We start from the raw sequence: 15360 nt of genomic DNA, 5'->3' as shown, positions 1-15360 counted from the left end.
AAGGAGATAAGGCGGCGAGAAAGGTCTTGAGATTAGTAGCGGAGATAGTGGTACGTCCACTCAATTGGCTCGGCGACATCCGAGAGCATCTCTATCAGCGGCAGCAGCGGTGGGGATACAGATTCATCCCGAGCCCCAATTGAAATGCGATCTTGAGGTCTGAGTCAGTCGAGCCTGGCACTTGGACGGGATCACAACGAAAAATATTAACATTCGTGCGCGTTTTCGAATGCAATTGCTATCAGCATCGGTGCTATATTGAAAATACATCTATATATAAAGTGAATACAGCTAAATCTGAGGATAATGGCCAAGTGGGCCATCCTGGGCCTAAGCCTGGCGATCCTTTTAGTGGATGTTAGTATTTTATATTGAAATATCAAGTTTCTATAAGGATCAAGTGAAACAAATTATAAATTCCGGTTTTAAAGTAAAGTTATTATCAAATAATCTTGTTAAATATTGAAACTTGTATATATAATTAGTTTTTTTTTTGCAGTTTTTAATTTAAATATTATCTCAAACCTCAAGTACATGTTCAAAACCCAAAATTGATCCTAATTATAAACTATTAGCACTAAAGATCGTTCATAATTGCTTTCAATTTTGCAATAATATTTCATAATTGTGCTTGCGCAGCGACCCGGGGTTATAGCTTATCGATCAGGAGTCAGCGGTTACCGGAGCGGCACTCAGCAGTCGGAACAAGCGGGGTTATCAGCAGCATACTCGGGGCACTCGGCTTATGGAGGAGAACAGCAGCAGCCTATTTACCAGCGGGAATCGGCTTGTCCGCCAAATTTCCAGGGTCTAGTGGCCTATCCCCATGACTGCCATCGCTTTGTGAACTGCAACGGAGGCAGCGCCACAATCCAGACCTGTTCACCGGGAACGCTCTTCAATCCCAAGACACTGCAGTGTGATCATCCCACCAATGTTGAATGCTCGTCTGCAGGAGGAGGAGCTGTTGCCCCAGCGGAAAGCACTCGATTAGGACGATTGAGGCAATTGGACAGCGATCCCAAGTGTCCGAATGGAGTGAACGGATTGCATCCGCATCCAACTGATTGCACCAAGTTCCTTAATTGCGCCAATGGACATGCCTTTGTCCAGGACTGCGGACCAGGAACGGCTTTCAATCCATCAATGCTCGTCTGTGTACACAAAGGCACCGTCGATTGCGGCGTCAGTGGAGGAGCTGGAGGAGGAGCATCAGGATCATCGGGCCACGGTACGTATAAGTAATGCATATTGTAAATGTTTAACTAACACACGGGTCAGCCTATTCGGCGGTGTCCTCGGAACAGCTGGGCTGTCCGCCCGGCACACGTGGCCTCCATCCGCATCCCCACGATCCGCACCAGTATCTGCGATGCGGCATCGGTGTCCAGCCTCAGGTGGAACAGTGTCCACAGGGTCAGATCTTTGATGGCTTCAGATTGGTATGTGTTTACTCAGGCTCCGCTCAGACCTCCTGTAAGTTCGTTTTCATTTCTTATCCTGCCTGCCTGCCTTTGCTTTGCTGGTTTCATTCTGCTTATACATTTCTGGGTTTCTTTCTCATCCTGCGCTTTGGGTTCATGCTTTGCTACTTTTCTTTTTAAATTCTACTATATTCTTCCTGTATATTTGAAATCCTAATCCTTCTGCATTATACCAGCTTCCGCTTTAACCTCTGCGGCGCTTCAGGTGAATTATCTCCTGTGTCCCGTGGGAGCTGTGGGTCTGTTCGTCCATCCCTTCGACCAGACCAAGTTTATAAACTGTAAGGTTAACATGGTGCAAAGCTGTCAGCCCGGTTATGTGTTTAGCATATCGAGGGGATACTGTCACCCCAAATCGCAGCTGGTGGTCACCGATTATGTCACCTTAATTGTCTCACTGATCAGCCTTGACTATTGTAAGTCGATTGAAATGTCCTTTAAACTCCATCGCATTAAGAAATTCTATTAGCCTCTATTTTAACTGCCTGTCCGGGCAACATCGAGGGGTATCATCTGTATCCCTATGATGCCAGCAGGTACGTTCAGTGCTCGGCTGGCGGCCGGATGTCCATCTTGAGCTGTGATCCCCAGAAGGCCTTCAGTTTGTCCCAAAGAGCTTGTCTCCCACGTCATCAACTAAACCATGCAGATCGGGTCAAGTACTGGGAGGAGATTCAGGTTCAGACTACGACCACTTACTATCAGGACAGTCAGGGCCGGTCGCAGAGCCAGCTTTCCTCACTCAAGTGGTGTCCATCTAATGTCCGAAAGAACTATGCCTATCCCTTCCATGCTGGCCACTATATAAAGTGCCAGGATGGTGCCCTGGAGATTGTTTGTTGTCCCACGGGAACACTGTTTAGCCTCACTCAGCGCGAGTGTGTGGCTCGACACCTTCTCGCCACCCATGACTACCTGGATTACGCCTATATCAGTGTCCAGTTTTCGAGTAAGCCCTCTGAGGAGCCTCTTTCAGATTGTCTCCTATTAAAAATGCCCCTATCCCTTCACAGCTGAAAATATAGTGGATTTATCGATGGTGACTTGTCCTCCCCAAACCGAGGGTTATTATCTGCATCCCTTCGATTGCACCAAGTACATCAAGTGCTTCAATCAACAGACCTACATCGAGAGCTGTCAGCAGGATGAAGTTTTCAGCATTCCACAGCAAAGGTGCTTGCCCAAAGATGAGGTCAAGAAGCCCAACGAACGTGTGGAATATCTGATTGAGACAACGGTGACCACAACTCATCAGATGACAGCACCCATAGAAAAGGAAAGGAGCTTGGACTATGGCGGGGATATTAACTGCCCGCCAGGTGTTTCTGGCCTTCATGCCCATCCATTCGATTGCACCAAGTTCCTGGAATGTGCCAATGGATTAACTTATGTCAAGGATTGTGGACCGGGAACTGCATTTAGCACAGTGAGTTCCACTTGTGACTTTGCCAATAAGGTGGACTGCAGTGGCAGAAGCTCTTCGGCGGAACTTATCCAACTCAACCGGGGTCATCCAAGTCCAGGTTATCCAACGGGTCACCTCCAGAATTACTCACCACCACAGACTGCCAGTAAGTCGTTGTTCCATAAGGAAATACTTGCTCGATTCACCTGCTTCTGCATTTGGGTTTGGATCTCCATAAAGCTTCCATCTTTCGCTTGCCTGGTTTAAATTAAGATGTAATGCCTGTGTTCCATCCTAGACAATCCCCCTCCAACTGCCGAACATCTGTCAGACCTCTTGTGTCCACATGGGGCAGACGGTCAGTTCGTGCATCCCTTTGACCAAACCAAGTTCCTTCTGTGCAAGGCTGCCAAATTGGCAGTGCAGAGCTGTGAGCCTGGTCATGTGTTCAGTATATCTCGGGGAAATTGTCAGCCCAAGACGCAGCTAAGCTACACCGACTATGTCTCCTATGTGGTGTCTGAGATTAGCTATGAGCTGTGTAAGTCCTGAGACTAGGTATCCAGCATAAGACTTTTAACATTTCGATCTCCCAGCCATGATCCTCTCCGCTTGTCCTGGTGGCACCGATGGTCTTCATCTGTATCCCTACGATGCCGGAAAATATGTGCGTTGTTCCGACGGTGGCAAGATGTCCATTCTTAGCTGTGGACCCCAAATGGCCTTTAGTTTGTCCCAGCGCGCTTGCCGTCCAAATCGTCAAGTAACAAGTAGAGACCGTGTGAAATTCTGGGAGGAAGTGCAGACAACGACGACAACAACTTACACCTATCAGGACACTCAGGTTCACCAGTCGCCCCTCAGAGGATGTCCGCTGAGCCTCCAAGGCAACTTCCCCTATCCTTTTCATGCCGGTCACTTTGTCAAGTGCCAGAATGGTCTTCTCCAGGTTGTTTGTTGTCCCTCGGGCTCTCTGTACAGTCTGTCCAAGCGTGAGTGCGTGGCAAGACACCTTTTGCCTCTTCACGACTATCTGAATCATGCCTACATCAGTGTCCAATTCTCGAGTAAGCTTCTCTCTTAATGATCTTCCAAGTGGATACTAGGTGACCTTTCCATCCGCAGCTGACTTCATGCAGGACCTCACAACGCTGACGTGTTCTCCCCAAGCTCAGGGCTACTATCTGCATCCCTTCGACTGCACCAAGTACCTAATATGTAGGGACCAGCAGACCTCCATTGGAAACTGTGACCAGGGTGAAGTGTTCAGCATCTCCCAGCGAATGTGCGTGATCAGGGATAAGGTGACCGATTCCTTCGATCGGGTGGAGTACTTAGCCGAGACGCAGCATGAATTGAGCCAGGAGGCGGAAGAGGAAGGCGAGCAGGGCAGAAATGGAGGATATTCCTCAAGTGGAGGATACCAGACACCACCTTACACTCACGGCTTAATACCACAACCTGGTCAACCCCCTGCTAAGCTTACTGGAGATTATCAGCCGCCAGGATACCAACCTTCAACTGGAGGATACCAACAACCTCAATATTCCGGAGGTTACCAACAGCATACTCAAACTTCTGGTGGTTATCAGCAGCCTCATCAATTTACTGGAGGCTACCAACAACCTTCTCAAGCTTCTGGAGGCTACCAACAGTCTTCTCAGTTCACTGGCGGTTATCAGCAAGCTCATCAATCTCCTGGAGGTTACCAACAGCCTTCTCAATCTACTGGCGGATATCCACCATATTCCCAAAACAATGGGGGTTATCAATGGTCTTCTCAAGCACAAGGTGGAGCTCATGGCAGTTCTGTAATCAATGGAGGATACCAATCGAGTAATCAATTAACTGGAGGATTTCAATCAGCTGGCGGAGCTTCTTATTATCCCGGAGGAATACAGCCTTCAGCTCCACCGGCTCTTTTGATGTGCCCGCCGAGAGTTAGTGGTCTGTTCCCAAATCCCTTCGATGCCATGGGTTATCTGACCTGCCTTGAGGGTCACACGCTGGTCAGGCAGTGTCTGGCCCTCGATGTGTTCAGCATTTCGCGCGGCTACTGTCTGCCCGAGCAGCTGGTGGCCGCCACAGACCGCATACCGTTCGTAAAGAAGCAAGCCGAGCAGGAGGATCGTGAGTGAAGGAGAAACTTGGCTAAGAACAGCTCCTGATCCATCTTACTTTGCAGTTCTGGGCTGTCCCCGTGGGGCCATCGGTTTCTATGTGTATCCCTTTGACTGCTCTCAGTACCTGAGCTGCGGTCCCAATGGCATGACTTTGATGAGTTGTCCGGCGGAGCAGCACTTCAGTGTGTCCCATGGCATTTGCAAGCCACAGGCTCAGGTGCAGCGGGAGGATCGTTTGTACACGCTCAGTGAGCTGCACATTATCTACGATTGGACTCAAAAGATGATGGCCGAAGGCGCTGTGCCTGCCTGTCCCGAGGGCATCACGGGCTCCCTGCCACATCCCCGGGTGTCCAGCAAATATCTTCGCTGCGAGCCTGGACACGCTGAGATCTACGATTGTCCTAGCCAACAGATTTTCAGCGTCTCGCGCAGATTGTGTGTGCTGGATGAGAAGCTGCCGAGCCACGATCGCTCCGATTATCTGGTTCGGGGAGAGGGCACCTCCGGTGGCTGGATAGCTCCCTCCAATGGTTACTAATCCCTGGGACCAAGTCTCGCACTTTTTAAGATTCTCTTTCTGCTTTCAGACAATCGCCAATCGAAGTCCTACGAGACCTCTGGCAGGGATCAGTGGGGAAATCGGTACACAACCAAAACGACGACTACAACTCGTGTGATCAGCGATGGAGACCGCTGGAGGGACATGAATATGCAGCGACCAGCTGGCATTGGATTGGAGCAGAATCCCCATCATCAGCAAGGATCCTGGTCTGGACAGGAAAGCTCCTACGTACAGCGTGGACCCTCCCAAAACGTTTTATATGTAGAGGGATCACTGCAGCCGAACCGTAATTATCATAGTACCTATAAGACACCACTGGCTCCCATGGCACCAATAGCACCCAGCAATCCCGGCAAGGTCTACTACGCCCAACCCGTTCAGGAGGAGGATGAAAAGCCAGTTCCATCTCGTGAAGGGTATAGCCGCAGAATTGAACACGGCTCGCCTGGAAACGGCTGGCATCCCATGCCTCCACTGGCTCCTCTGGGAGGACAGCGACCCATAAATCCCGCCTCTCCTGGTGCTAGTCGAGAACCCGCAAATTATAATCCTCCTCTGCCTGGCCAGAGGCCCCTTGACTCGGACTATGATGACCAACAGAAACCCCAAGATCCCTATCAGGGACCGCCACCCATACCGGGATCACCGCCTCGCTTTTATCCTGATCAGTTGCCAAGTGGCTCTGCTCCAAGTGGTAGCCGTCAGGCACCAGTTCCTTCTAACTATGATCCTAGGAGACCGGAGAATCCCCAGGAATCCCTTGCTCAGCCAAGCTCTGGGTTGCCCTTGGCAAATGAATCTAATTTATATGGTGGCCTCTTGCCTCCTAGAGCAGATCCTCCTTCTGGTTTAAAACCTACTCCTCTTCCAACACCCACAACAACATCTACCACTCCCTTGCCGCAGTTGGGAAGCAGACTTCACACCTTCCCTATTTATCCAGTACTGGGTAATGGAACTGCTCCTCCGCGGAATCCTAGTCACCCGCATTATAGTCCCTCCTATGCTGGGATTTCGCACTCTCGAAATGCTTCCTGGGCCAAGGTCCCACCTGTGGTAACTACGACGCCGTCTCATGAGCTCGATCCTTTTAATCCCGAAGAGGAGGAGCCTTTCTATGACGACGATGATTTTACAACCACAACACAGCGAAGTGCTTTAGTGCCACCTCCCTTTGACCACAAGTTTTATAAACCCAACTCTGGGCAGTCTCCGGCGGGCAGTGATCCCAACTCCGAATTGGCCATGAAGGAGGCTCTCAAGCTCATGCTGCGTCCCTATTTCAATCACAGTGGCAATGCTCAAGAGCAACTAGCCAAACAGGCTGAATCCGCCATTGTTTCCGTGATTAGCAAGCCACCAACCACAACTCCCAGCACAACCACTACCACTACCCGCAGAACCACTCCTACCACCACCCGGAGCACCCCTCCAATTCCTTTCTCTAAAACCGACTTAGACTACGACGCCGAACTGATCAAAGCCGGGGAACAGGAGAGCCTGGACTCCGTTGACGACGACTATGTTTTTCCAGATGCCAGGGAGACGGCCCGAACTGAGCAGACCCTAAATCCCAGTACCACGTACTCCTCGACAGACTTCCAGCGGAGCACCCGCCGAGCCAGGATTGACACAACCCCGACAACCACAACGACGACGGCAAGAACCAATTGGCATGCGCCCGGTCACAGTCGTGATTACCACCAGCGCCATCCAAATCTACCCGATCCGTTCTCCAAGCACTATCCCAACCACAATTCCTATCCCTTGAACCACCACCATCACCACGAGCACCACCATCCCCATCACGAGCACAGTGCCGACTTCCATCGTCGCCATCCAGAGCTGCCCAATCCGTTCCCGAAACCCAATGAGCCTGACCAGCACCACCAGCCGGAGGAGGAGCAAGAGGAGGATTGGGAGCCCAATCCCAATGCCGAGGAAGTGACTCCCAAGCTTAGTGTACGCTCAAGTTTCGTTGATGACTGTGAGTTTGATTGTGGAAATGGCAAGTGCCTGAAGAAGGAGCAGGTCTGCAATGGCCAAAAGAACTGCGACAATGGAAAGGATGAGCTCAATTGCCCGCCCAGGGACTACGAGGTGCGCTTGACGGGCGGAGAAAAACCTCACATGGGTCGCATCGAAGTCAAGGGTGAGTTGATTTCTTGGTTTTATCTCTTAAACTTCACTGAAACCTCTGAATCCTTATCCAGCTAATGGCCAGTGGGGCTATGTTTGCGATGACAAGTTCGGCCTTAAGGATGCCGATGTTGTATGCCGGGAACTGGGTTTCCCGATGGGCGCCCAGGAGGTGCGCGGTAACTCTTTCTATGCTCCGCCAAATCAGGACTTTAACTATGTGATGGATGAGGTCGAGTGTCGCGGCAACGAAACGAAGTTGAGCGAGTGCCCCTTCAAGGGGTGGGGCGTTCACAACTGTGGCGTCGACGAGGTGGCGGGCGTCATCTGCAAGGTGCCGGTGATGAAGTGTCCCAACAACTACTGGCTGTGCCACACCTCCAAGGAGTGCATACCGCCGGCCTTTGTTTGCGACAACACCGAGGATTGTGCGGATAAGTCAGACGAATGTGCTGCCGTCTGTCAGGTGGGTTTGCCATTAGGTTCTCCATGGGGGAAACTACGAGTAATAACTCTTTGAGACTGGAGGAGAAATATGAGGGCGAATATGAGTGATATATGAAAACTAGTAAGACCGAATGTGAAATTTTTAAAATTAAATGTTTATCTTTCTAGATATTATTTTGATATATTTCTATCATTTATAATAATCCTTACCTTATCCTTATCCTTATAGGCACCTATTCAGTACCGTTTGGAGGGTGGACGCAGCCCCACCGAGGGCCGTCTGGAGGTCAAGTATCATGGCGTCTGGGGCAGTGTTTGCGATGATGACTTCAATCAGAAGTCTGCCCAAGTGGCCTGCAACTCCATGGGTTTCTATGGACCAGCGGTGAGAATTTTAAAGTCTATCCGAGAGTTCCAAGAAAAACAAAACCTTCTTTTTAATTACTCCTCCTCAGACCATTGAGAAGAACATCTTTGGCAATGGCAACGGACCCATTTGGCTGGATCAGGTGATGTGCTTTGGCAACGAGACGGGCATTGACAAATGTAGCCACTGGAACTGGGGCGAGAACAACTGCAATCACACTGAGGATGTGGCCTTGCACTGCACCGCTGGACCACCACCGCGTAGCCAGAAGTTGTCACAGAATCCCATCAAAGGCGGCCGACAGGAGAATGCTGAGAAATCGTACAACCAAATCGGGTTATGGGAGCGTTCCAGTAAGGCTCTGCGCACTCCCCGTCGCTGTGGTATCTTCAAGGACGATCTGACCGATGAGTATGCCCATCATGAGCAGCGCGTGGTCCGTGGAAATGTGGCACAGCGTGGTCGTCATCCATGGCAGGCCACCATCAGAACTCGGGGACGCGGTCACATCTCTAGCCATTGGTGTGGAGCTGTGGTAATCTCCAAGCGGCATCTCCTCACCGCTGCCCATTGTGTGTATGGAACGCAAAAGGGAGCGTACTTCGTACGCGTTGGAGACCACTATGCCAACATAGCGGAGTCCTCCGAAGTGGACACATTCATTGAGACCTGGTACATACACGAGGGGTTCCGGAAGGGAACGCACATGAACAATGATATTGCCTTGGTTGTACTGAAGACTCCATTGAAGTTCAGTGACTATGTCCAACCGATTTGCCTGCCGGAGAAGAATTCGAAGTTGGTGGAAAACAGAAACTGTACTATTTCCGGATGGGGTTCCATTAAAGCAGGAGTGTCTAGTAAGAATGTTTTGGAATTAATTAATTTATTCCCTAATTAATTTTTGTTATATTTATTTTTTCTAGCTCCTGCCCAAGTGTTGGGCTCAGCTGAGCTGCCCATTCTTCCGGATCATGTCTGCAAACAATCAAATGTGTACGGCTCTGCCATGTCAGAAGGTGTGTGGAAATTAAACTATTATAATTACTGAAGCGTTCAATAGACTCTGGGATTGTGCGCATGAAACCAGTTTGTTCAGGAATTAACACCACAAGTTTTCCACTTATTTTCAGGCATGTTTTGCGCCGGCTCCATGGACGAGAGTGTGGACGCCTGCGAAGGTGATTCAGGCGGTCCGCTAGTCTGCTCCGATGATGGTATATAGATCTTCTTATACATTTTATTTTTACCTCAGATAATCTTAATATTACTTTCCAATTTTTATTCGCAGATGGCGAGACCTTGTATGGCCTGATATCGTGGGGTCAGCACTGTGGCTACAAGAACCGGCCAGGCGTCTATGTTCGAGTCAATCATTATATCGATTGGATTTATGAGAAAATCAATGAAAGCTTGCAGCGTTTCTAAAAGGAGTTTCCATTAATAATTTCCTTTATTTTACATGACCAATATTTTATAAGAATTTTGTAGAGGAATTGCAAAATAAATCAGAATTTTATGAAAATGATTTAAATAAATCTGTTATTACAATGGGAATTGAAATTATTATAGACACCACAAATGCTTATAGTATTTTTTATTAGTGTCGGAACTATTTTAGTGTAAATAATAATAAAGTTATTAAAGTTATTACGCTTTTTATGGCTTAATGGGAGCTGGCTATTTCCTATCATTTTATACAAGTTTGAAATGTTTTAGCAGCTATATGATATATTATATTATAGAAAGTAATTTTCCTAGTTGGGACTTACCGCAGTAAAGGCCAAACAATTATCCTTCTACACCTCGCTGACTTGGCTGGGGTTCATCGATGATTAAATCTTTAAGTAAAGAGTTATATTATTCAGTTTCCAGTAAACCGAGACTTCTACGGGTTATCCAGTTGGGTTGGGATGGAGTTGTCACTGTTATCACTGACACTATAGATGTTACCAGGAAGGAAGCCGCCAACAGACTGAGGCAGGCGCGAGGATCGTGCCTCTATTTATACCCCCTGAGTATGTGGATAAGAGCAGAGCGAGAGAGATGCTTACAGAGAAATGAAGAGAGAGAGAGAGAGAGGGAGCTAGAGAGATTGCGAGTTAGAGACAGGTGCAGAGAGAGAGATAGAGGCATACAGTGCTAGAGCAGAGCTGACAGCAAGTTAGAGATAGAGAGAGGGAGAGAGAGAGAGATAGAGAAATGTATATTGGGGGATTGTGAAAAAGAGGGGATCTATCGAAAGACCCAGAGAAATATCTTGGATCGGGAGAGATACCCAAAAAAATTATAGTAAACCATAACAAAGCTGAACGGTACCTATAGATATACACAATAAAATACAATATATTTGCATATCCTCCTAAAGCAGCAAACCATATGATATAGAAGTCCGATTTTAATATAATTAATTCCAAAACATGGCATATTGTTCTGTCTAGCATAGTAATGTTTTAAACATTTAAACCCTTTTAAGGAACATTTTAAAGGAAGACACCTTATTTAAAGATATATTTTAAACTTAATATAAATATATATAAATCAAATTTAAAATTCAAAATTCTCTCACAACATTTAATGTTTTTCCAAGTCAATGAGAGCCCTCTTAATTAGATAAATTTACATGTATCCATTAGTGACTGCCAGCCGGCACTCCACATTTATTTGCTCACACGAAAAGAGTGAATTAAATCCATAATCAATGCTAATAAAACGGATAACAACAATGAAAACTTTTGCCGGGAGAACTCACAACACACAACAACTTGGGATGACAATGATTTAATTCACAAGTCTGCAGTGCTCATCCAGCAGCTACTACTCATCCCATTCAGAGAGCTGGGAATCCGACTCACTCGGTTCTCACCGAGCTGGAGCAACTGGCTCGTTCTGCTTTTTGGGCCATCATCAATTGCTGGTCACTCAATTGACACCGGACACCAGCGGGGTCAAAGGGGAGATCAGCAGTTGGGCTGCAAAAGGGGGCTGTTTACGCGCTGCGTTCGAGTTTTACTCGGTTTTTCGTGTGAGTACTGTGTGTATTGTGCGGGCGTTGCACGCGCGATTGGATGATCAGCCTGGAAAGCGCTACAATTAACTTAATTAATACAACAATTTGCCCCGAAATGCACTGGGAAAAATGAAAATAAATATGTTTAAAATTTGTGCATATTTTGGGAGAAGTTTAGGAAAATTTAGGGGTAGATATGAAGGATAGTTGAGAAACTAAACAATAAACTAGCTTAATAAATACTGTATTAATTGCATTACTGCATGTCAGCTTATATTTATGATTTTTTTATAATAAAAGTATAGTACATTTTAAAATTAAATATTAATTGTCAACATTTTGGTTGTCATAAAAATATTTATTGCTTTTCAAACTTATCAATAACGAAGTTCTTTATCACTTTAAACTCCTTTATTTTAAACTTTGATTAAGAACCTCTTACACTATTAACCAGCCTAGAGAAATAGTTTTAGGAAATTAAAACTTTTTAATATTCTAGTAAAAAAACGTAATAAATTTACTATAAATTAATATTAAAAATGTATACTTCTTAAAGAAAGGCTCATTATTTGAAAACACAAATTATGGAACTTATAAATTAAAGGCCTTAGAATAAAATATAAACCAACATATATAACCTCATATTTTGTCTTTAAATTTGTTAAAAATGCATCTTTATTCCCTTTAATTTAATGCTGTGAATATAGAAGCTTTTTCCCAAACAAGTTATTTATACTTTCTGATGGATGCAGCTATGATTAGCTCTTGTTTATTATGGTTTATGATGACCTAACAGGCTAAATATAAATATTATATCAAAAACTTGATTTGTTAAATGAAATACAGGTTTTAGATTTATTATTTTTTGAAGTAAAGTAAGGTAAAATACTAGACTGCTTCTTATTTAAATCTAATATTTCTCAAGTTCCTTTTCTTTCAGTGTGCTGCGAGCCTGCCTGCCCCAGTGGCTCTCTGTTCATTATTATTTTTTTTATTTTTCACTTTAGCATTTTATGAGCGAAAGAGTAAACTCGGGCGGTTCCTCGCCTATCTCGCTCCTCATCTCATCTCACCGAGTGCGATCGCGGTACTGAGTTAAGCTCACAACGTTGGGATTCTTTGTTAGTTGATTGTGAGATTTCATCCGGAACAGATCGCTTGTCAGAGATCTCTAAAAGAGCATAGAATCTCCCGAAATGTGCAGCAAGTCCTTGGCCATCTTTGCCCTCTTTTGGGGCCTCATTGCCGGAAGTGCAGTGGAGCAGTATGGAAACTACGGAAGTCCCTCATCGATTTCCACCACTCAGAGAAGCAACTCGGAGCTGCGTTGCATGAATATCAATCCCCAGAACTCGGTGGATCTAGAGCAGGTGAGATCTCGGATGTTTCCTGCAGGCTTTATTTCTATACTTAAAAAACTAGTTTACAATTGTAAGAGCCTAATGCAATTAGGGCTGATTTGTTCTAATTAACCCTTTGCGCCCAGAGAGCGCCCAATGTCAATGCTGTAAACGACAGCCACCCAGCCCTGTTGTGGCTCTTTATTATTATTTTTTCCCATTTAATTGAACGCACAGCGAGTGGCATGCAAATCGCACAAAATGACCTCCATTCGCTTTTACATTTGAGTGTGTAATAATGACCAGCCTCCCGTCCTCCTCCTACCATCCATCCATTCATCCATCCATCCATCCGTATAGATAATGGGACTCTGGTACGGCAGCGAGATTATTGTGCACAGCCAAGACTTTCCTGGGATCTACGAGTACGATTCCTGTGTGATTATCCATCTGGCCGATGTCACCGAACAGGTTAGTTTAAGAAATCACCGGAAATCCCTTGAAATCCTTTAACTGTAAACTCTCTAACAGGTTCGTCTTACACAAGCCACCCGAGGTTATGGCGGCTATGGCGGAAATCCGGATTACAACCGGAACCAGAACAAATTTGGACGCACTACCACCACACCTTCACCTGCATATCTGGACAGCGATGAATACCACACAAGATATAACCAGGGACAGCAGAAGTACCTCCGTTTGGTGTGGAGCGAACGGGATAACAACCTGGAGTATACCTTCAACTACACCACCAGTGCCCCTGGTCAGTGGTCCAATATTGGTGACCAGCGAGGCTCTCTGGTCTCCCTGAACTCCTACACCCAATTCACCGGCACCGTCCAAGTGGTCAAGGCCGTCAACGATCATCTCGTGCTCACCTTCTGCGGCAATGATGTAAAGAGCTCCATATACACCGTGGTGCTGACCCGCAATCGCCTGGGACTCAGTTCAGATGTAAGTACTTTTGGTTATTTATTCTAAGAAATTTAACCCTACAGACGGGGATATATAGCAGTATTATTTTCTTTTTTTTACTATGACCTTCAGACGGCAACAAGTTCTAACTGATTTATTTAAGAAAGTATTAATTTGCTTCTTAAAAACTAGCATATATTTAAAACCAACTAGTTCTTTCTGTGTACCTGTTTTTTTTATAGAAAACTAAATGTAAATGGCTTTTAATTAATATTTTTATAATATTTGAAATTTAAGCATTCCCTTTGCGTTAATTGAGTTAAATAATTGTAGATAACTACATCTTATAAAATTTGAGTTAATAATAACGTTTAATTATTTAATTTTGTCTTGTGAGAGAAAGATTCTTATCCAAGGAAATAAAAAGCATTGTCTGGTGCTTTTTAATAGATATTATTGTTGTGAGAAAATGATGATGAAAATGAATATAACTATAAAAGAAAATTTGTAAACATTTATTTAGTTATATTATAGTTTATATAGTTTAAAATTTATGTTTTTCCAATGAATTCATATTTTTAGTTTTTGAGAATGATCTACCAAAATTCCGTAGAACACAGTTATTTACACAAGCCGTTTGATTATTTAAAGAAACTATATTTTCTTGGAAATCCTAATCAATAGAACGGCATTTATTATTACATATTTATTGAAAATGCATCCACATAAGGGGAAATGCTTATTTGAATATAAAGGCGCTGAGTATTACATTTTAAATATATTACTTGAGTTACTTATATTTTGACTAGAATATAGTATATATAATATATATATACATATATTCGTTTTAGACACATTTTAAGAATAATTTTTAGTACTTACCTTTATGAATATTATTTCAAATAATTGTGTTTTTAAGAAATACTACTTAAATTAATTTATTAAAACAGACTTTCCCAGTTTCCCTGTAGCATAAATGTAACAATTTCCTTGTAACTAATCTTTATAATTTAATTTCTTTTCAAAGGTTTTTGTTTATTTGTTAGCTAATAATATTTTCCTTTATAAATTCCCCTGCGTCAATAGCAAGTTATTGTAATTATTTTGTTTGTAAATACAAGGTCAAGAGGTGTCTAAATCGTTAATTAATAACAAAATGGCACGCAAATCGTTGCGTTTCTAAAGCACTTATTTGTCTCACTATTTTTTTTTCATTAATTATAAATAATAAATGTTCTTACGTTTTTAATTTCCATTTTCCAGGAGCTGCGCAGCATCAGGAATCTGCTTTCCCGCCGCGGCCTCTACACGGAGACCATTCGCAAGGTCTGCAACGGATGTGGGAGGTTGGGTGGCAGCCTCTTTGCCCTCTTTGGCCTGCTGATGGCTGGACGCTTCTTCTGGGGGCGTAACCAATGATCGAAGATCTCTCTCCAGACAGACAGCAGCGTTTTTTAATGAGTCCAGCCATAATATGTTAATTTATATTTAAATTACTTAAGCAATACAGAGGAAGATAGAGAGAGAGGCGAGTTGCACTCCCCCGAAAAAAACAACTAACCAAA

The 15360-nt window shown here is 44.8% G+C and overlaps 2 protein-coding genes across 7 annotated transcripts; both read left to right on the top strand.

The window, feature by feature from the left end:
* Positions 1–10: 10 nt before the first annotated feature.
* teq (Tequila) lies at positions 11–10068 on the top strand. Of its 6 annotated transcripts, none has more exons than XM_020961489.2 (17): positions 59–357; positions 640–1231; positions 1282–1476; positions 1661–1900; positions 1954–2433; positions 2498–3055; positions 3188–3430; positions 3486–3956; positions 4015–5019; positions 5075–5545; positions 5603–7729; positions 7791–8182; positions 8393–8548; positions 8619–9390; positions 9457–9549; positions 9664–9747; positions 9822–10068. In XM_020961489.2, the coding sequence occupies exons 1-17, from the start codon at positions 307–309 to the stop codon at positions 9956–9958; spliced, it is 8067 nt and encodes a 2688-aa protein (XP_020817148.2). In that variant the 5' UTR covers positions 59–306; the 3' UTR covers positions 9959–10068. The 6 variants fall into 6 exon arrangements, with proteins under 6 accessions (XP_020817147.2, XP_020817148.2, XP_086689514.1 ...); XM_086833390.1 differs by having other exon boundaries at positions 167–357; positions 1282–1442; XM_086833388.1 differs by lacking the exons at positions 1661–1900; positions 1954–2433 and having other exon boundaries at positions 1282–1442; positions 2605–3055.
* A 1386-nt stretch (positions 10069–11454) lies between these two features.
* LOC110190562 (uncharacterized) lies at positions 11455–15360 on the top strand. The gene is made up of 4 exons (XM_020961127.2): positions 11455–12910; positions 13241–13351; positions 13412–13834; positions 15059–15360. Exons 1-4 carry the CDS (start codon positions 12737–12739, stop codon positions 15212–15214), a joined length of 864 nt encoding a protein of 287 aa, XP_020816786.2. The 5' UTR covers positions 11455–12736; the 3' UTR covers positions 15215–15360.

The sequence above is a fragment of the Drosophila serrata genome, unplaced genomic scaffold (genome assembly GCF_035046125.1).
Source record: "Drosophila serrata isolate PLE 108 unplaced genomic scaffold, ASM3504612v1 contig_272, whole genome shotgun sequence".
Classification (NCBI taxonomy): Eukaryota; Metazoa; Arthropoda; class Insecta; order Diptera; family Drosophilidae; genus Drosophila; species Drosophila serrata.
Note: the sequence above shows the minus strand (reverse complement) of the source record. Positions and strands in the feature narration are given on the sequence as shown.